This window comes from Sphaeramia orbicularis, chromosome 13 (assembly GCF_902148855.1).
Source record: "Sphaeramia orbicularis chromosome 13, fSphaOr1.1, whole genome shotgun sequence".
Taxonomy (NCBI): Eukaryota; Metazoa; Chordata; class Actinopteri; order Kurtiformes; family Apogonidae; genus Sphaeramia; species Sphaeramia orbicularis.
In genome coordinates this window covers 40281849-40304785 of record NC_043969.1, presented here as the reverse complement: position 1 = coordinate 40304785, position 22937 = coordinate 40281849, and the positions used below count along the sequence as shown (strand labels likewise).

General features: G+C 34.1%; 1 protein-coding gene across 6 annotated transcripts in view; it reads left to right on the top strand.

Moving 5' to 3' along the window:
* arhgap42b (Rho GTPase activating protein 42b) overlaps positions 1 to 22937 on the top strand; it is a 313806-nt gene that overhangs the window by 181347 nt on the left and 109522 nt on the right. For all 6 annotated transcript variants that reach the window (XM_030151784.1, XM_030151783.1, XM_030151782.1 and 3 more), the window contains exon 4: positions 7915 to 7986. In XM_030151784.1, the coding sequence (XP_030007644.1) occupies positions 7915 to 7986 (72 nt within the window). The remainder of the gene's footprint in view (positions 1 to 7914; positions 7987 to 22937) is intronic.

Genomic DNA, 22937 nt, shown 5'->3' with positions numbered 1-22937 from the left:
TCTCTCTCTCTCTCTCTCTCTCTCTCCCAGTGTGTGTATAAGTACTTCTGAACATTTTGAGCCCATTTGAACAATACCATGATCTTAATGATAACTCAGATCATTTTGGTCACAATTACCGTGATATGAAATGTTCATATCATTCCATCTTTAATCCTTACAGGACAGAAAACATGTTCACACATCTTTATTGGAGTGACTTGTTTGGGCCTGTTAACCCTGTGTTCCTTTATTATCATCTAGAACAGTGTCTTTGATCATGTGCTCCATAAACTGAACTGAAAGTAGGAGTGACTGTGAATGTACAGCAGAAACACAAAGTACATGAATGACTTTATGCATGAATTGGTTCAAAAATATGATCGGATCTGCATCGAAGTCACAAATACAGACAAACACGATGTTCTAGTGTAATACCAACCAGGTCTTTTGTGAACATGATGATGGAAAAAGTAAGTGACGAGTGACTTTAGATGCAGATCAGATCAGATATTATGGAAAACTCATGCAGAAAACTATGAATTTTCAGTTGCTTCATGTACTTTTTCTCGCTGCTGAATATTTTTCATCTCTCGTATGAAGTTGCAAACACAAAAGCGATGTGATGATGTTTTGTCTGAACACCCAAATTTTCCTTGACCTTTTATTTTCCACCGTCTCAAGTCAGAGTGAAAACCTGTGAACAAAGACCAAAATAAAAATCTGTAGAAGTTTTTGTTTTCACTAAGTTTTTGACGTGCACTTTACTTCCATGGAATAAAACCTGTTAAAATAAGACAAACAGAAGAAAAGCTGTTTTTCTTAAGTGTTAAAAGAGTAAAAAACGTAGAAATTTCATGTTCAGTCAAACTACTTAGGCGTCACTGTGTGTGTGTGTGTTTTTGTTTAAACCAGGGGCTTATGGGAAATCAGTTACACATTTGGAATTTTAGAGAATAATGCAGACTTAAAAGATAATCCTGTTAATTAATCTACTGATTTTAAGAACATCACTGTCACTAAATACTCTAACTTATGAAAATATGACTTGTCACATATAGTAATACTTCAGATTGTGCCTTAGTGGAGTAATACCACTCTTTATATTTATTTATATTATATAATTTTTCTCAGATTTCAGCTCCTGCAACACAAAAACAATTAAAATTGTGAAATTAAAAAAAAAAGTGTTACATTGTTCAATTCAAACTTAACTCGTTTGTAATAAAATCAAAGAGATTAATGTCCAACAGCTTCCAATTTTTTCTTGATAATATTTGATAGTAATCAACAATCAGGCTTTTGCTGTTAGAAATGACTGGTTTTATATCTAATATACTTGAACAAACAGATGCAGAAGCAGTTTTTGGTTATGAAATTTAATAAAAATTGAATTTTAAAATGAAAAATCTTCAAATTTATTCATATCTTTAGCAGAAGTTTTTGTTTTCATTAGGTTTTTGAATGAAACCTGTTAAAATAAGACAAACAGCAGAAAAGCTGTTTTTCTAAAGTATGAGATGAGTAAAAAAGACAAAAATTTCATGTTCAGTCAAACAACTCAGGCTTCACTGTGTGCGTGTTTTTTTGTTTTAAACCAGGGGCTTATGGGAAATCAGTTACAGGTATGTTTCATGATAATATTGGTTAATAATCAACAATCTGTTGGTTATTAACCAATAATAATCACTTTTTGCTGTTCGAAATGACCGTTTTTTAAAATTTAATACACATGAACAAACACAGAACCAGTTTTTGGTTATGAAATTTAACAAAAATCTAATTTTATAAATGGAAATTTATCAAATATATTCATATCTAGAGTAGAAGTTTTTGTTTTCTCAACGTTTTTGATGTGCACTTTGTTTCCTTGGGATAAAACCTGTTAAAATAAGACAAACAGAAGAAAAGCTGTTTTTCTACTGTGGGAAATGAGTAAAAAAAAACAGAAATTTCATGTTCACTCAAACTGATTTTTCATGATAATATAAAATAATCATTTTTTTTCTGTTAGAAATGACTATCTATCTATCTATCTATCTATCTATCTATCTATCTATCTATCTATCTATCTATCTATCTATCTATCTATCTATCTATCTATCTATCTATCTATCTATCTATCTATCTATCTATCTATCTATCTATCTATCTATCTAATACACATGAACAGACACAGAGGCAGCTTTTGGTAATTAGTTTGAATGAAAATAAAAATGTATAAATGAAAATTCTTTAAATTTATTCCTATCTATTGTACAAGTTTTTGTTTTCACTAGGTTTTTGAATAAAACCTGTTAAAATAACACAAACAGAAGACAAGCTGTTTTTCTAAAGCGTGAGATGAGTAAAAAACAGAAATTTCATGTTCAGACAAATTTTTTCATGATAATATTGGCTAATAATCAACAATCTATTGATTTTTAACCAATAATAATCCGTTTTTGCTGTTAGAAATGACCTTTTTTTCTATTACACGAACAAACAGATGCAGAAGCAGTTTTTGGTAATGAAATTAATACAAATTTTATTTTATAAATGGAAATTCATGAAATGTAGTCATATCTATAGTAGAAGTTTTTTTTTTTCCACTAGGTTTTTGAATAAAACCTGTTAAAATAAGACAAACAGAAGAAAAGCTGTTTTTCTAAAGTGTCAAATGAGTAAAAAACAGAAATTTTACATAGGTTTTTGAATAAAACCTGTTAAAATAACACAAACAGAAGACAAGCTGTTTTTCTAAAGCGTGAGATGAGTAAAAAACATAGAAATTTCATGTTCAGACAAATTTTTTCATGATAATATTGGCTAATAATCAACAATCTATTGATTTTTAACCAATAATAATCCGTTTTTGCTGTTAGAAATGACCTTTTTTTCTATGACATGAACAAACAGATGCAGAAGCAGTTTTTGGTAATGAAATTAATACAAATTTTATTTTATAAATGGAAATTCATGAAATGTAGTCATATCTATAGTAGAAGTTTTTTTTTTCACTAGGTTTTTGAATAAAACCTGTTAAAATAAGACAAACAGAAGAAAAGCTGTTTTTCTAAAGTGTCAAATGAGTAAAAAAACAGAAATTTTACATTCAGTCAAACAACTCAGGCTTCACTGTGTGCATGTTTCTTTGTTTTAAACCAGGGGCTTATGGGAAATCAGTTACACATTTGGTGTTTTATAGAATAATGCAGACTTAAAAGATAATCCTGTTAAATAATCTATTGATTGGAAGAACATTACTGTCACTAAATACTCTTACTGTTGCATCAGTCTCCAAACAGTGGTAGTTAGAGCACATGTTGGATTCTTGAATATAACACCATAACCTAAAATAAGATTAGAACTTCAAGTGTGAAATGAATAAAAAAAAAAAAAATATATAGAAATTTTATATTCAGTCAAACAATTTAGGCTTCACTGTGTGCTTGTTTCTTTGTTTTAAACCAGGGGCTTATGGGAAATCAGTTACAGATGTTTTTCATGATAATATTGGTTAATAATCAACAATCTTTTGATTATTAGCCAATAATAATCAGTCTTTGCAGTTAGAAATGACCATATACATATAAACAGACACAGATACAGTTCTTGGTAATGAAATTTCCCAAAAATCAAAGTTTATACAATAAAATTCATGAAATTTATTCATATCTATAGTAGAAGTTTTTGTTTTCACTTGGTTTTTGACGTGCACTTTGTTTCTATGGAATAAAACAGAAGAAAAGCTGTTTTTCTAAAGTGTCAAATGTGTAAAAAAAAACAGAAATTTTATATTCAATCAAACAACTTAGGCTTCACTGTGTGCGTGTTTCTTTGTTTTAAACCAGGGGCTTATGGGAAATCAGTTACACATTTGGTATTTTATAGAATAATGCAGACTTAAAAGATAATCCTGTTAAATAATCTATTGATTGGAAGAACATTACTGTCACTAAATACTCTTACTGTTGCATCAGTCTCCAAACAGTGGTAGTTAGAGCACATGTTGGATTCTTGAATATAACACCATAACCTAAAATAAGATTAGAACTTCAAGTGTGAAATTCATGTGTGCAGTTGAAAGACCCGGGGTTTAATTAAATTAAATTATTACAGAGCAGCACATTTATGCTACAAGCTTTTGCATCGCATATAAAAGGGAAAAGGAAGCGTTGCGAGCCAGAAGAGACGGCGACGGTCTTTTGAAGTGGCTGGTTCTGGTTGGCTGACGGAGCTGACAGGGTTATTTTGGGACAATGAAAACGCGGCGTGATTAATGGTTGAAAACAAAAACTGTGTCCTGAGACTGTGTGTGGAGAAGACTGTATCTGGGGAAACTGATATTCCATCTGAGCCGACACCTCTAAATTAGCGCTGGTATCATAGATGTATTATGGAGCCTGGGCCTTAGTTTATCACACACTCACCACACAGAATAACACCTTAAATCAACCTGAGAGCCGTGTCATTTGTGACTCCCGGAGACTCTGATGTCATCTGATCTCGGCGGATGGAAAAGCCGTCGAGTGGAAATTCAAGCTTAATGGCGCCTTCACCAAACACACACATCTACCCACCCGCCCACTCACCCACGTAAAGACTGAGTGTGGATTGTAATTGGTGAGATGCATCTCAACCTTATGTGTTTGGACCTTTTTACTCCGGTCGTGACGCAGGGGAGGTCACCGATATGTGACGGTGCCACGGCAACCAGACAATCTAAATCAGCTGTGTCAAACTCATTTTAGTTCAGGGGCCACATTCAGGTGAATTTGATCTGAAGTGGACCAGACCGGTAAAATAATAACATAATAACACTGGGTTACAAAAAAATGTTTTTTGCAAGTTGTCTAGGTTTTTTCAACTGAATTAGGACCATTTTGCACCGCTAAATCCAAAAATGACATCTGTTTTTCTCAATCAGGTCAGGTTTTTTTGCTAATTTGATTTTGAAAAATTTGATCTTCTCTCAAAATATAATAATTAATACCAAAATAAGATTGGTAAACACACTTTATGAAACTTGTGACTTGATTCCTGTTAGGTACAATGGTGTATTCACCGCAGATGTAGCAGAATACGTCAGGCTTATTTTTTGCAAGATCTTCTAGTCGAAGCCATTTCATTCACCTGTAATATTAAAAAAAAAACATTTATCATAAATTGGCAAAAGTAAAATCTTCAGAATTCGTTTATTGCAAGAAATATGAATGAATTTTGTATCATATGATGTGAAAATGCCCATAAATGTAAGCAAAAATGTTAAAAAGCCAATATGTAGCATAGTTCAGAAAGTTGACCTGATTGAGCAAAATGAATGTGATTTTTGGATTCAGCACACCAAAATTATCCTAAATCAGCTCAAAAAACTGAAACAATAAATTTGTTGTTGACCAGTGTAATATATAAACAAGTGGTGGCAGGCACAACAAACCCCGCCCCTCTCATGTATAGAGGGTATGCACGTGATATCGCCGCTAGCGGAAGTCACCGCGGTTACGTCCACTGAGTGGCAGAAAGAAGGAGTAGAGTAGCAGCGTTGGCTTCAGTACTGTCTAAACTAAAGAACAATATTTAATAAAAAAATGAGGAAAAGCTGTTGTGCGATTGACTGTATGAACAGGTTTGAAAAGCAGTCGGAGCTATTGTTTTACAGACACTGAAAGACAAAGAAAAGAGACGTAGATGGATCCACAAATCCAGGAAACCAAACCTAGATCTGTGGATCCTGTTTGGTGTCAGCTAACATTAATTTATGCTGTATTTTTGGGTAAAATCAGACCTTAAATGACATATTGTTTAGCTAACGTTACTTCTTAGTAAAGCTCTTGGTTTCATGATCAGATCTTTCATGGTTTTTGTCTTCATTTTGTGATTCTGAACCTTGTGCTCCTACATGATTAGTAAACTAACTGAAACTGAGGCTAACCCAGTTTTTCAAATACGGGGGAACTGGAGAATAAAGCTACGACGGAGTATTAAAGCCACATAAGAAAATAAAAACACTTGTCACTACGAGTTTAAAGTCATAAAATATCGATATAAAACCCGTAATTTTATGATGATAAAGTCGAATACAAAAAGAATCAGAATATTATAAGAATAAAGTCATAGTTATAAAAAAAAAAATTCATTAGTTTATGAGATTAAACTCGTCATATTCTGACAATAAAGCCATAATATTACAAGAAGAATGTCGTAATTTAAAAACAGGTGGAAAAATCTCCTAATTTCCCAGAATCCAGTGGTGCCCTGCTGGTCCACAGCAGTAGTATGTGTGTTGTGTAAAGTACTTGATCTGAACTAGACTCAGTAAATCTCCTCAGTATTAGTAGATCATGCATATATTCCCTGGGGTCAGTCCACGGTCTACTGTAAATGCACTTTGGATCAGCTGGTTCTGGGCCCTAGTTTTGGACCCTGGTTGTCAGTGATGATGAAACCATGAATATTTGTTTCAGGTAAAAATAGCAATGATCCCCTCCACCCTGGATGTCAGGATACGCGATTTCTGTCCACGTGTCAGTGTTCGTGGACCACTTGTTCTTTGGTAGCTCATACAGATCCATGTCCAGTCCAATTGTCCTTAATTTAATTTCATATTTCACATTTTCCTGGTCTCACTGTGTTTACTGCTATACTCCGTCATGTTAAACAGGTTGGTTTTTGCCACTCAGTCTGATTTAGAGGGGCGTGGCCTGGGGGGGGGGGGGGGGAGTGACGTATGTGCATACCCTCTATTGTATCTTATTTTGGCTGATGTCATCATGTCTATGCGTGTGCTGATGTCAGTCTCTATATATGTGCCAAGTTTGAAGTAAACTGAAACAAAATGTATGTTTTTATAGAAATGTGAAATTTCACCCATTATAAGAAAATGGGATGATGTTAAAATTTCATTAAAAAATTTAACTTTGACCTGCTTTTCCCAAAATTTAATCAGATCTATTCTGGGTCACTGGCAATCTATAAACCCAATTTGGTATGAATTCAACCAATAGTTTTGCAGCTAGTGTGTTAACAAACAAGCAAACAAACTGAACTAAAAACAATGCCCCTCGCCTCTTCGTCAGGGTGCGGGGTAATGTCAACTATCCATGATATTTTACAGGGAAAAAAGAAATTAGATTATGAAAATGTTCTCATCTACAACTGTACTTTAAAACAATGTGACTAACATAAACAAATTGAAATTTGTTTTTAAAAAAAATTCAATTTTAACAATATTCTGCTTCAGTTTATCATTTCCACATGTGCATTATAATTTACAGATCATAGTGGAAGAATTAAACAAATAAATTGCTAGTGATTTTGCAACAGCGGTCATTTTTGTGAAACACTCTGCCTTGCATAATTAGTTCGATTCTTAAAATGTACCTGTGAGAGAATAAAAAGATATTTGGGAAGAAAAAAAAAAACAAAAAAAACAGTAGCACATAATTTTCGTGTCCTTTCTGCCATGTTACATACAGATTTTTAAAATAAAATAAAATAAAAATAATATAAAAAATGTGTTTTATCTGAAAAAGTTTAGAAGCAGCCATATATATATATATATATATATATATATATATATATTTTAAGCATGGTTTGACAACGCCACCACTTCACAGCTTCTATAAAACACCTGACTGTCCTTGTATCTAACTGACCTATTGTGTCGTTCTCCGTCTCTTATCTGTGCTGTACTCATTGTAGGTGCCTCGCAGTAATGAATTGTTGTTTGTCACCGCTTTAACAGGTATTAATGAATGTGATTTCTCCATCCTCTGCTTGTGTTTGGAGTCGGTGTATTTGATGTGGGCTGGAGTTTATCCACCGCGCATCAATTTCCCATGTTGTCGCCCACTCTGTCGCAGTTTTCCCAGTCATATTTGGATTCTTCAGAAACTTAGATCACGTTGGCCGGTCTGACATAATTCTTTCCTCTTTCATTTTGTTCGATTTCAGATCCAGAATGCAGATGATGTTTTGATTACACCCTTGGAAAAATTTCGAAAGGAGCAAATTGGCGCTGCCAAGGTAAGAGACCACCTACGCATGCAATTAGCAGCTGAACAGTGGGGGGATGTGTCATGTCTTTTGACACTTGCTTCTCCTTCTCTGCCTCCTTTTTGTCTCCTACATGCAAATCATTAATTAAAAGTTAAGCGTAACACACGGCTTAAAGAAGCAGCTCTATGCTAATTAATCAGACTCATAGGGATATAAATAAAGGTGTTAGCTGGCGTGTATGATATTAAAAAACAACATAGGAGTATTTTTAATAATATGTCGAATTTCTACATTAAAGCAGCTACAAATGAGCTGGACTCAGTCAGCCAAGCTAATAGATCACCTGATGGCCCTTTGACGTAGGATCATGATGCACGATTTTATAAATACACTTGAGTCACAACTACGCAAACACCTTTTCCTCAGTTCCCGTAGGAAAAGGCCAATGGTTGACACTATTTTGTTGTTGCTATGTGACCAAAAACTGCACTTTTGCATCAATTTTTGACCATATTATTACAATATTTTGACACTAGCTGATGCACTAAGAACAATGCTGCATTTTTCTTAACTCTTTATAGGGCACTCGTTGAAATCCTCTAAAATTAAAATTTTCAACCTTAGTGTGTTATTGGATGTCGTCATCTACCTCTTCGTCGGTTGGCATGACAACAGTCTCCCTCCTCTTGCCATAAAACATCTGAGCAGCACTTGCTAAAAAGTAAACACATGCAGTGAAACAACTGTTATAAGGTCATAAACTGACAAAAATCACTTATATTCACTATTTACAGCTTCAAAACTTCTATAAAATCTCTCTGAATCACTGGATAGTTTTATTAAAAAAAAAACAAAAAAAAAAAACAAAGCATGCTTCTGGACCTCACTGAGGCATGGGATCAGCCCCATGTTGAAAGTTTGTGGAAATGACCAAAAATAGTCAGTTGCCTGATAAAGGGTTAACTGTGCAAACATCTGTGAAGCTGCAGTTTTTCTCTATTTTTAACCATTTTTAAGTGATTTATCAACATTTATTATAACCCTTTCATACATAGTGGCCACTACAGTAAACAGTTATTCTGCAGCTGTTCTCTTGTTTATTCATGGGTTTTGTTGTTTTAGTTCCATATCAGCCAAAACAGCAGATGCTTATGCACCACCCCATAATACACTGCAATTCATACCGTTACTGTAACTTTGCTGTTCTTGATAAACCTGATCTGCACTAACATGTTTCACTGTAAATCAGTTGCTTGTTATTGTTACTAGACTGCAATTAACAGTTATTTTTAAAACAAAAAGGTTTTTTTTTGCATATTATCTCCATGAAGTGAGTACTGACTAGTATTAGAGTATGTTAAAATGTGAGAAAACATCAGATTAGCAGCATTAAAAATGTTTTTATTTCATAGTTTTCACACAGTATGTCAGTAAATATATACTTCTTTGCTTCAAAAATTAAACACAAGGTGTCCAGCTGAGTGGAACTCAGAAAAAAAAAAAAAAAAAAGGTTCTGAAGAAAATTTTCAATTGCTTTGTTTTTCTCATGCCTAAAGAGGAATAAAAACACTCAGGAAAAAAATCTTAATAAAGGTTCTCCTAATTCATGCATGAAAGGGATAATATTACCCTCTGCATTTTGCATTTTTCAGTGAAAATGAGGTATTTTCCTATATTTACAGTAATTCACTGATCATGTAAATTTTCATTAAAGCTCAAATTAAAATTGAGGATTATGATATCAAAAACGGAGAAAATTAAAGAAAAAGTGACTTCTTCCGTAAAATATATCAATAACTGAACATAAACCCGGTGTCTCCATCCACTGTCATTGGTGAATTGATGGTGAATTAATGTTGTAGAAGATGACGGTTTCCATGGTAACTACGGAGCCTCTGAACATCCAAATGGATCATATCTGATGGCCATGAATATATGGAAAAACTGCATTTTACACTAATTATTTACATGTTTTGATAGGATTAGTGGATCAACAGGTATTCAACTTTTTATATCAGTAAATGATTTTGGTCGCCGGTGGATGTTTGGGTCTTTATGGGTTAAACTGTAATCTGATTACTGTAAATAGGCAGTATGTTATACACTATATTACACTCTGAGATCACTTTACTGCAGTCATACATGTAATGAAAACCTGCTCCATGTAGTGGATTGATATCAGGGCGGATTCCGAAGTATTTTGCTCAGAGGCATCCCGGTTCCACAGTGAATATGTTGCTGAAGCAGACGCTGACTACAGAGAACAGTGTGGGTTTGTTGCTACAAGCCATGCTTTTATTCCTGGCCAAAGCAAAGGCAGAAAATGAAAGTACAGCTGCTTGTTTGTGGTCATTCCCTCGGTGAGATCACACATGAGCAAAGGCGGTAGAAGTCGAACCTTCACACAAATCTCCCACTGAGTTTCAGAGTCCTGTGCTCTCTGTGACTCTGTGGATCATTTGCACATCTTTACATAGTGAACCCCACAGTGAAGGACTCTGCACATACAACAGGAGCCTCATTCAGCACAATAGGAGGATCTCAACTAGAATGATAAAATAATAATAATAATAATAATAATAATGTATAAATGATGTGAACTGGAAACTGTCCTGACAAAAGCCAAATCACGTAATGAAAATATTTATATCTACAAATTATCCTCAAAAGAAACAAGCTGATATTTCTTAAGAAAAAGAAGTTCAATTTTAACAATAAAATGCCTCAGATTAGCATTTATACATGTGTTTTACAACTTACAGATCAACAAAGGCACAAAACATTTAGTAACAGGCAAATATTGTCAAAATTGCACTTATTTTTCTGAAGTTTTGTCAGGTTTTTCAAGTTTGTTTAGATCATTCACTGTTTTTGTGAAAGGATACTTTGTAACTGTAAACATTTTTTATGTAATTTTGCTTTTTTTTTTTTTTTTTTTTTTTTTACACTAAAACAGAGAAAAAAATTGTCATTTATTAATCGTTTATAGGTTATTACACTATTATTTTATTGAGATTCAATTGGTTTGTATGTGGAACCTGAACCGTTGTTAAAATCTTCAGTGTAATTTTTTGCATTTCACAAATTCAGGGTTGGCCATGACATGTTATAAAAGTAATGCATTATAGTAACAGATTACTTTTTGCTGTAACGCAGTAGTATAAGGCATTACTAATCAATTTTCAGTAATATTTTACTCAGTACATGTTCAACAGCGCTTGCGTTACAACACACTTTTCACCCATAATTTAATTGCCCTAATGAAAAAAAAAACCCAACAACAACAACAACAACAACAGTGAAACCTTCAGGAATCAAAAATGTGTCTGTAAAGTTCAAATTTTCTGTTGGTGTTCAGCCAGTGGGTGAAGACGACAGAAGACAGTCCATTGTCCACATGGACGTATGTTCATTACTAACCCTAACCCTGCTTTACAGATGCTAGTTAGCATGCTAGCTAGTTAGCATGAGCCCTGTGATCAGCAATGACATGGTAAGCTAACGTTTCTATGACTAGTTAGAATTCTATATCGATTGTGGATTTATCTACTGGCGTCCTCAGCCATTCCCCTGTTTGAACATGTAAAACGTTAAAAAAAAATGCAAGCATTCATGCTGGGATTCAAACATCATAGACCGTAGCATTACTTACTGAGCTATCGTCCACATGTACTTCGGGGCGCAAATTTATACATCCTAAGGCTCTGCTATCTCGTATACTGGGGGGGGGTTATGACAAGAGTCTGTATGGAACTCAACAGTAACAGAGGAGTCATGTAATGCATTACAATTCTTTAATTTAATATTGTAAAGTAAAGAATTACTTTTAAATAACACGAACAAGTAACCTGTAATGGGTTACAGTTTGGAAGTAACCACTACAACACTGGTAATGTGACAACAGTTGCATCAAGTGTTCATTAGACCTTATTAAAGCTGCACATATTTCTATTTCTATTTCTATATCAATATTATATCCAACAACAGATGGTTTTTAGAATCCAAACAGAAGTAGAAGAGCACAGCAGGGAGTAATGACATGCAACTGGGAAAAATATAATAAAAATGTAGTTACTAATCAAAGAATTAAGATTAAAAAAAAAAAGTTCCTGCTGGGATTGGAACATCACGTGCCATTTATGACAAGAGTCTGTATGTAACTCAAAAGTAATACAGGATACTCATTACAATTTTGAAACAGTGATATAAAGTAAGGAAATACTTTCAAATAACAGTAACAAGTAATCTGTAATGGATTACAGTTTGGAAGCAACTTTCACAAAACTGGTAATGTGACAATTACATCAAGTGTTCATTAGACCTTATTAAAGCTGCACAAATTAATATTTCTATATCAATATTATATCCAACAACGGATGGTTTTTAGAATCCAAACAGAAGTAGAAGAGCACAGCAGGGAGTAATGACATGCAACTGGGAAAAATATAATAAAAATGTAGTTACTAATCAAAGAATTAAGATTAAAAAAAAAAAAAGTTCCTGCTGGGATTGGAACATCACGTGCCATTTATGACAAGAGTCTGTATGTAACTCAAAAGTAATACAGGATACTCATTACAATTTTGAAACAGTGATATAAGTAAGGAAATACTTTCAAATAACAGTAACAAGTAATCTGTAATGGATTACAGTTTGGAAGCAACTTTCACAACACTGGTAATGTGACAATTACATCAAGTGTTCATTAGACCTTATTAAAGCTGCACAAATTAATATTTCTATATCAATATTATATCCAACAGCAGATGGTTTTTAGAATCCAAACAGAAGTAGAAGAGCACAGCAGGGAGTAATGACATGCAACTGGGAAAAATATAAAAACGTAGTTACTAATCAAGGAGTTAAACTTAAAAAAAAAAAAAAAAAGAAGTTCCTGCTGGGATTCAAACATCATAGACCGTGGACTTCAGGGTGTAAATTTATGCATCCCAAGGCTCTGCTATCACTTATATTTGGGGGGGGGGTCAATAATATTGTAAGGTAAGGAATGACTTTTAAATAACAGTAACAAGTAATGTGTAATGGATTACAGTTTGGAAGTAACTTTCACAACACTGGTAATGTGACAATTACATCAAGTGTTCATTAGACCTTATTAAAGCTGCACAAATTAATATTTCTATATCAATATTATATCCAATGACAGGTGGTTTAGGATCCAAACAGAAGCAGAAGAGCACAGCAGAGAGTAACGACATGCAGCTGGGAAAAATATAATAAAAACGTAGTTACTAATCAAAGAATTAAACATTTAAAAAAAAGAAGTTCCTGCTGGGATTCAAACATCATAGACCGTGTACTTCAGGGTGTAAATTTATGCATCCCAAGACTCTGCTATCACTTATATTTGGTGGGGGGGGGGGGGGTTATGACAAGAGTCTGTGTGTAACTAAAAAGTAATACAGTAATCATGTAATGTATTACAATTCTGAAACAATAATATTGTAAGGTAAGGAATGACTTTTAAATAACAGTAACAAGTAATCTGTAATGGATTACAGTTTGGAAGTAACTTTCACAACACTGGTAATGTGACAATTACATCAAGTGGTCATTAGACCTTATTAAAGCTGCACAAATTAATATTTCTGTATCAATATTATATCCAATGACAGATGATTTTTAGGATCCAAACAGAAGCAGAAGAGCACAGCAGGGAGTAACGACATGCTACTGGGAAAAATATAATAAAAACGTAGTTACTAATCAAAGAATTAAAATTTTAAAAAAAGTTACTGCTGGGATTGGAACATCACGTGCCATTTATGACAAGAGTCTGTATGTAACTCAAAAGTAATACAGGATACACATTACAATTCTGAAACAGTCATAAAGTAAGGAAATACATTTAACTTATGGTAATAAGTAATCTGTTAATGGATTACAATTTGGGAGTAACCTGCACAACACTGCAAATTCATCCCACGGGCCGGTTTGGACCCTTCGGCGGCCCATTTTTGGCCCGCGGACCACATGTTTGACACCCTGAGCTCCAAAGTCATATTTTTATTTATTTATTTTTTTGTACATGACTTGAGAGCTGCTGGTCCGGAACAGTATTTATTTCCCAACGCTTCATCGATGTCATCATGTGCTTGTGAGCGAAGCATCAGTCATCGGTAGTTGGGCTAAAATAACCATTGTCACTTCACGCCTCGGCCTTAATGAAATAGCACATTTTCCCGTCCTCTCACCCCCCCCACCCCCTTATCTATCATGTTATTCCAACGCTCTGTGTTTATATAAAATGGTTTCTTAAAAGCCACGGCCCCCGTCACTCCCACTACCTCTTATTTCCTCCGACCACTTCCTCCTAATGGCTCTCCCCTCCCGTTCTACAGCCCCTCCCCCGCTCAGCATTAAGCCTGACGAGGGCCAGATAAGAGCGCACATCACGAGCGCCTGAGCAACTTTCCACAGTTCCGAGAAACCCGAGCGATCTGCGGGCCGTCTGACCCTTCCAGTCTCTGCACTTCACGTCTGAGAACGTCAGATGGACAAACAGGGAGCTCTTGCCTTATTTGGGTATCGCTGCGAGTAATCCCACTGAGGTCATGTACCAGTGTATCAGCTTTTATACGCACAAGCACAACACTTCCACGGTCCGTAACACGCCAGCAGATTGAACGCTGCACTACAGGACGTGTAGGCGCAATCTGCTTCACACAAGGCTAAAGCAAATGTTTGAAATGAAATCCTCCAAATGTGTTCAGCAAATACAGGCTGAGAAATCGCAGAAAGACGACGGAATGTGTGTATGTGGAACTGAAATAGCTGCAGTTGCACTTCTTTTTTTTTTTTTTTTTTTTTTTTTTTTTCAGTTTCATATAAAAGTACAGTACGGTAATCTGCCTGAAGCCACATCTACGTAGTTGTACGCAGGCATATATTACTTCAAGGTTCAGGGTAAGATTTGAAAGGATTTAAGTGGATGTTCATGCAGAAATAATGTGTTTTTTTTCTTGTGTATAGTCACATGAAAATCAGAATCCTGTTGTCATTGCGGTGGACCCTCAGGTTGTGTTTCTATTTTTACATCCTGTTGTGGTGGAAAAATTTACTTTGTATATTTTATACTCTTTATATTTTATACTCTTTTAATATGTTATACTGTTAAGTACATGCTGAGTCATTGTTATGTGTGATGTTTACCACTCTGTAACACCCCCGACTCGGGAATGGAGTTCTTACCTTGAGTTAAAACCCAAACACCTAAATGTCTGGATATGTGATGGTGCCTGCATGCTAGATATTATTTAAACAAGGTAAGGGGGAAGAGGCCATTCTTCCCCCCCGGAACCGGAAGGACTGGTATGGAGGGGTATGATTTACATATGGTGTTGTCATTTGGGTGTCACCATTGGGGGGGTTGGATTTTTGGTCTATATACAGGGTGGGGAAGCAAAATTTACAATATTTTGAGGCAGGGATTGAAAGACAGTGTATGACCAATTAGTTTATTGAAAGTCATGAGAATTTATTTGCCACAAGAAAATGGACATAATAGAAAATGTTTTTATTCTATGTGTCCTCCTTCTTTCTCAATAACTGCCTTCACACGCTTCCTGAAACTTGCGCAAGTGTTCCTCAAATATTCGGGTGACAACTTCTCCCATTCTTCTTTAATAGTATCTTCCAGACTTTCTCCTAATAGTTTTGCTCATAGTCATTCTCTTCTTTCCATTATAAACAGTCTTTATGGACACTCCAACTATTTTTGAAATCTCCTTTGGTGTGACGAGCGCATTCAGCAAATCACACACTCTTTGACGTTTGCTTTCCTGATTACTCATATGGGCAAAAGTTTGTGAAAAGGTATGGATAATAGTGTTAGGTATGATTATGACATCAATATATGTTTGGTTTCAAAACAACTGACGTAGTGCCTGCTGAGAAAAAACAACTAAATGTTCATTGTAAATTTTGCTTCCCCACCCTGTAATCTTTAATATTTTCATGGTTAATCAGACTTCGCTTACAGAGCTTTTTTCTGTGATTGATTTCTCAATAAATGCATTTATTATTTTAACTCTAACTTTCTCCCTTTTTCTTTGTGTGGGTTATCAGTTGAACGATACATTTCCACGACACTGTTCACACTAATGCAGGTATTTGTCTAAACAGATATTTTTTTCCTCTGTTTTTTAAGCAAATTCTGTCCACACCACCTTCATTATTGGTTATTTTTACCTCCGCCAAGTGTAACGGTGGAGGTTATGTTTTCATCGGGGTTTATCTGTTTATTTGTTTGTTTGTTTGTCTGTTAGCAAGATAACTTAAAAGGTTACGGACGGATTTTGATTAAATTTTCAGGAAATGTTTAAACTGGCACAAGGAAAAAATGATTAAATTTTGGTGGTGATCGGGGAGGGGGGGCGGACTTTTTGTTTGTTCGTCCGTCTGTTAGCAAGATAACTCAAAAAGTTACCAATGGATTTTCATGAAACTTTCAGGAAATGTTGATACTAGCACAAGGAACAAATGATTACATTTTAGTGCTGATTGGGGGTGGGGGTGGGGGGGGGGTTGCGCTCTACGAGTGCTTTTCTAGTTTATATTTGTGCCAGTATCAATATTTCCTGAAAATGTCATTAAAATCCTTCCATAACTTTTTGAGTTATCTTGCTAACAGACAGACAAACAAAAAATCTGTACCATTCCCTGATCACCCGCAAAATTTAATTATTTGTTCCTTGTGCCAGTATCAACATTTTCTGAAAATGTCATTCAAATCTGTCCGTAACTTTTTGAGTTCTCTTGCTAACAGACAGACAAACAGACGAACAAACAAACAGACAAACCCCAATGTAAACCTAACCGCCACAGTTCCTTGGCGGAGGTAATTATAGTTTGGAGGTGTCTCTCAACCCACCAGTTATCAATAAAACACTGGCTACAAGCCCTTCTCGAGGTAATCTATCTGGAGTGGTTATCCGCCCGTAATAATAATGCTAAGCTTAGAACATTGGAGAAGTGGAAAAAAGCTGTAGAAGATGTTAAGAAACTGTAGCCTTGTAAATCCAAGCTGGACTGACTATACATGTCAATAAAAATAAAATAAAATAAAATAAAATTCTCACTTTGTGCAGTAATCTACACCTGGCTTCTCTGCCTCCGTCCATAAAAATATACATTATATACACTAAATGTCATCTAAAATTAACATTTATTTGCAACATAGTATAGCAAACTATTACATGATCAAAAACAAATGAATTTTAGATTTCAAAAACAAATTCATTTTAGCCAATGATATTTTGTGGCCCCCTACATGACATGAATGTTTAGTGTTAGTAGGGTGTGATTTGTCAAAAAACAGAGTTTTTTTTTTTTTTTTTTTTGGCAGAGCAGGGGGGTAGCAATAATATATGTGGGGTTGCGGTCCATAACTAACGTAACTAATGCTGGCGTGAAACTTTGCATACTTTCAACATCCAACTCCCAGGCTCTATTGCTCTATTATTATTATTACAGCTGATCTTAAACAAAATTTTCACAACTTCTAACCTGTCTCCTAGACATACAAATGCTGAGCCCCATGAATTTATCACATTTTGGAAATTATTTTGGAAGAAGTTGGGTTTTTTTTTTTAGGACATTTGGTTGAGACTTGGTTTATTTTGGGATTAGGTTTCATGGGGTTATGGTTTATTCATCCCAACAGGGCTCGGGTGTACTTTGTCATCTACCTCCTATTAGGATTTAGATGTGTAGGACTGTCTGTTCCATCTGTTGTCAGTAAAATAATTACCTCCACCAAGGAACTGCGGAGGTTATGTTTTCATCGGGGTTTGTTTGTCTGTTTGTTTGTTTGTCTGTTAGCAATATAACTCAAAAAGTTAAGGAAGGATTTTAATTAAATTTTCAGGAAATGTTGATATTGACACAAGGGGGGGGGGGGGGGGGGGGGGGGGGGGGGCTGAGTGCTCTTCTAGTTTGTGTTGTTGTTTGATGCAGATCCTAAATAAAATGGAGGTTTTTACTTTGAATATAGCACCTACAATAACTATGATACAAATTAGTGACATTAGGCATAATTGGCAGTTCATAAAGTGTAATTAATACACACATTTTTACAACTGTCTCTCTCACCCATCCTCCATATCTTACATCCAGCTCAACTCTAGATCCGCTCTCTAAGCCCAGACTTTGTATTTACGAAAATGCTTTAATTACAATGTACTTAAATGATTTAAGTTTTATTACATTATTATAAAATGTTCAGTATATTCTACTAATTTGTAGACATAGTCGAAAGTACAAAAAAGTTCAAGCTGAATGGATTTAAATCACTAAGTTTTAGTCATGACCACACCTTTTTATCTCCGCATTGCATTGTGGGTATTGGGCGTGTTGTTGTAAATGTGTTCTTTTTCTGTGCAGGGGTTCAGCGGGGTTGTGGTGTTAGTGTTAATTTGGACTGAATGTGTGTATGTCAGTGTTTATTGGCCTTTTTGTGTTTGTTTTTGTATTTTTGTAGAGCTGCACCATAAATGAGAGCCATAGGAAGAACAATGTATTTACTGTTCAACTAATATTGTGCTTGTTCAGTGTAAATCTTTATACCTTGCCAAAATAAAAGCACTTCCTGTCCTGGCAAATTACATTGAGCTAACTTCCTGCCTAACTTCCATCCACATTACAGTACATTAGATTTAATAATTATACAAAGCAATTTATAATGCCAAAGATTTTTTATTTGAACCAGCTTGGAATTGGGTAAAATGAACTGATGATATTAAGTTAATGATTATACAAAGCAACTGACATTACAACAAATGTTAAGTTAAATTAACCTGGCATTTAGTGTGTTGTACTTAACCCTTTCATGCATACTGGTCACTACAGTGGACAGCTATTCTACAGCTGTTCTCATGTATATTCATGGGTTTTGTTGTTCTTTTTGTGGTTTTTTTTTTTTGTGTTTTTTTTTTTTTTTTTTTTACACATATCTTTATTAAAGTTTGAAGGCACTACACATCTTTTCTGACATGAATTGGTAACATTATGTAGATCTCTCCTGAGGATAAACCCCCAGAATCACAAGCCCTCCCCATAGTTTTCACACAGTTTATCAGTAAATACATGTTTCTGTGCGTCAAAAATTAAATGTGTGGTGTCCAGCTGAATGGACATTTTTTGCAACGTCATGAAAATAGGTTCATAAGATTTTTTTTTTTTCCCATTATTATTTTTTTAACGTATTTTTTAAATTTTTTAAATTATTTTTATTTTATTTATTTATTTATTTTTTATTTTTCAGAAGAAAAATTTCAATCGCATTGTTTTTTTTTCATGCCAAAAGAGGAATAAAAACACTCAGGAAAAAATTTTGATTAAGGTTCTCATAATTTGTGCATGAAAGGGTTAAAATAGTAATTCCATTCAAATCAAGCATTTAAGTTTAATACACTCAAGTTGTCATTACTCATTACGTAAATTTTTTAAGGTAACCGGTTTACTCAAATTTTTTAAGTAAACTCAACTTATTCAGTGTTACAGTGTGATATGATTGTAACATTATCTCTAATCTCAAACATGCACACAGTACTAAAGCTGACACTAAGGGCACATCACACACTACTGGATACTATTGATTCTCATGCTTGATGGAGCTCTGCACCACTTTACACGACCTTCTGTCATATGATTGCATGGGGACGCAGATAGTAACAGTCGGGGAGATACGATCAACACACAAGGACTGAAGGTGAGGTGTTTACTGTTCATTTAAATATCTGAGATTAGTCGGATTGGTAGTTAATGATTATATTGTGCATAATAACAAAAAAAACCCAGACAGGGATTGTTTTACTGCACAATTACCACAAAGATTTTTCAGACTTTAAATGGATGTTATTTACTTTTTCTTAACCCATGAAGACCCAAACATCCACCATTGACCAAAATCATCTATTGATCTGAACACTTTTATGAAATTTAGTTTATTTTGGTATCTGGCAGTTTACCAGCTTTTTAGACCCAATAATAAAAGAGAAATGTAGACATATTTCCCTCCAGGATGTACCTAATGATGACCTCCGATAAATGCAAAAAAAAATTATACTCTTGCTCTGAGCCATCCCAAAATTAATGAATTTTTAATCAAATATTGGAGCCAAAAATAGGATCAAACTTGGGACAGGAAAAGCTACCTAGGTGTCAGTGCATTTGATCTGAAAACAAGTGTTGAGCCGCATTTCGTAATAAATTCCCATTATGTAATAAAAGTTCAAAATGTAATAAGAATGTCACGTCATCTTGTAATAAAGCCGCATTATGTAATAAACTGATGCATTTTGTAATAAACAATGCATTATGTAGTAAATTTTTTCGCATTATGTTGTAAGTTATTACAATTTGAGAAATGTATTACAAAATGCACTTGACACATTTTTATTTTCAGGAAAATGTAATGTGCTAAATTAATCTTTAAACTGTGTGGTTAAAGTTCTGATTACATTACCTGTAGCTCCTGTGACTAATTTCTTCTAAATTGCTCTGAAATTATATTAATTTGGATCGTTATTACAAAATGAACCATGTTATTACATTTTTTTTAAATAAAAATGTGTCAAGTGCATTTTGTAATAAATTTCTCAAATTGTAATAACTTACTACATAATGCACAAAAATTTACAACATAATGCGTTGACGTAGTTTATTACAAAATGCGTCAGTTTATTACATAATGCAGCTTTATTACAAAATGACGTGACATTCTTATTACATTTTGAACTTTTATTACATAATGGAAATTTATGACATAATGCGGCTCAACAACATGGCTGTAAATGGTCTTATATACCGCTATAAATAAAGACACTGCTTTAAATTTGGTGAGCCTAGTGGTTTTTCTTATCCAGACATGCAGGTTTTTCATGAATCTCAGCCTCATTCCAGGTTTTGTGTGTAACCTATCGTGTCCACTGGTGTTACATGCAGAACCTGCCCATTTAAACACAAATAAATCGCGAGTGATTTTGCAACAGTGGTCATTTTTGTGAAACACTCTGCCTTGCATAGTTAGTTTGAGTCCCAAAATGTGCCTGTGAGAGAATAAAGAGATATATATTAAAAAAAAAAAAAAAAAAAAAGCGCAAAATTTCCGTGTCCTTTTTAGCATGTTACATGCAGATTTTTGTGTAAAAATAATCTAAAAATGTGTTTTATCTGAAAAATAGTTTCTCTTTTATCTCATTAAAGTGCTTCCGAACTTTGTTCATAACATTAATCTACATCTTGTTCGACTTTTTAGCCCCCATGTCCTGTTTTTAGGAACCAGTTTCAGAGACGCACCCATATAAAATATTTAATAGGCTACCTGTTGAACCACTAATCATATCAATATAAATAATTGGTGTAAAATACAGTCTCATCTTTTCATGGTCTTTTCATGGTCGTCAGATATCGTCAGACATTTGGACGTTCAGAGGCTCCATAGTTACCGTGGAAACACTGTCATCTTCTACAACATTGATTCACCAGTAAAACCCATGGAGTTGGATCAATGACAGTGGATGGAGACGGTTCAGTTAATGACATATTTTGTTGAGAAAGTTAGTTTTTCTTCAGTTTTCTCAGTTTTTTATATAAAAACCATCAACTATAACCTGAGCTTTTATGAACATCTACATGATCAGTGAATTAAATATAGAAAAATACCAGATTTTCACTGAAAAAAATGCTAAATACAGAGGATAATATAATATGAAATGGTGATAAATCACTTAAGAAAGGTTAAAATCTGTGTATCATTCGTTCATTAGTTTTTCAATTTAAAACCAAAAATCAAATTCATTTTCAAAACCAGAATGAAAAACGGATAACGGTTCATTTTTCCACCTCCCGATTTTGTGCTCAAATGAAAAATGGAAAAAACGGATAACGACCGTTTCATTCGATTTTGCTGTTTTCAATATAGTTAGGGTGTCTGACCCAGAAGTAGTCGTTACTAGGGAAAAACTAAACAAATGGAATCATGGCCGGACTGGAGAATCCATGTATCATTCATTCATTCGTTTTTCAATTTAAAACCAAAAATCAAAAAAACAAAAAGACCACTCTTTTTTTGTTTTTCATTTTCAAAACCACAATGAAAAATGGATAACGGTTTGTTTTTCCATTTCCCAATTTTATGCTCAAATGAAAAATGGAAATAACAGATAACGACCATTTTACCCGATTTTGCTATTTTCAATATAGTTCAGTTGTCTGACCCGGAAGTAGTCATTACTAGGGAAAAAATAAACAAACGGAATTTTCCGAATTAACGAGATACTGTTTTCTGAAAAAAATTAAATTTGGCTCTGTTTTTCTGAATTAATTAATTTTTATTAATTAATTCAGAAAATTAATAATTTAATTTAATAATAATAATTTAATAATTAATTAATTAATTTTTCTGAATTAATTAATTCAGAAAAAAAGAGCCAAATTATTTTTTTTCTGTGAATGCAATACGCTTCCGTACGTGTCAAACAGCTGCTTAATTATAGCAAAATATTCCTCCAGTCCGGCCATGATTCCGTTTGTTTATTTTTTCCCTAGTAACGACTACTTCTGGGTCAGACAACTTAACTATATTGAAAAAAGCAAAATCGGATGAAACGGTCGTTATCCGTTTTTTCCATTTTTCGTTTGAGCACAAAATTGGGAAATGGAAAAACAAACCGTTTTCAGTTTTTCATGCTGGTTTTGTAAATGAAAACTAAAAAAAACTAGTCGTTTTTTTGGTTTTAGATTTTTGGTTTTAAATTGAAAAACGAATGAACGAATGATACACGGATTCTGGAGGAATATTTGGCTATAATTAAGCAGCTGTTTGATATGTACGGAAGCGTATTGCATTCACACAAAAAAATAAATTCGGCTCTGTTTTTCTCAATTAACAAGATAATTTTCTCGTTCATTCAGAAAAACAGAGCTGAATGTAATTTTTTTCACAAAACAGTAT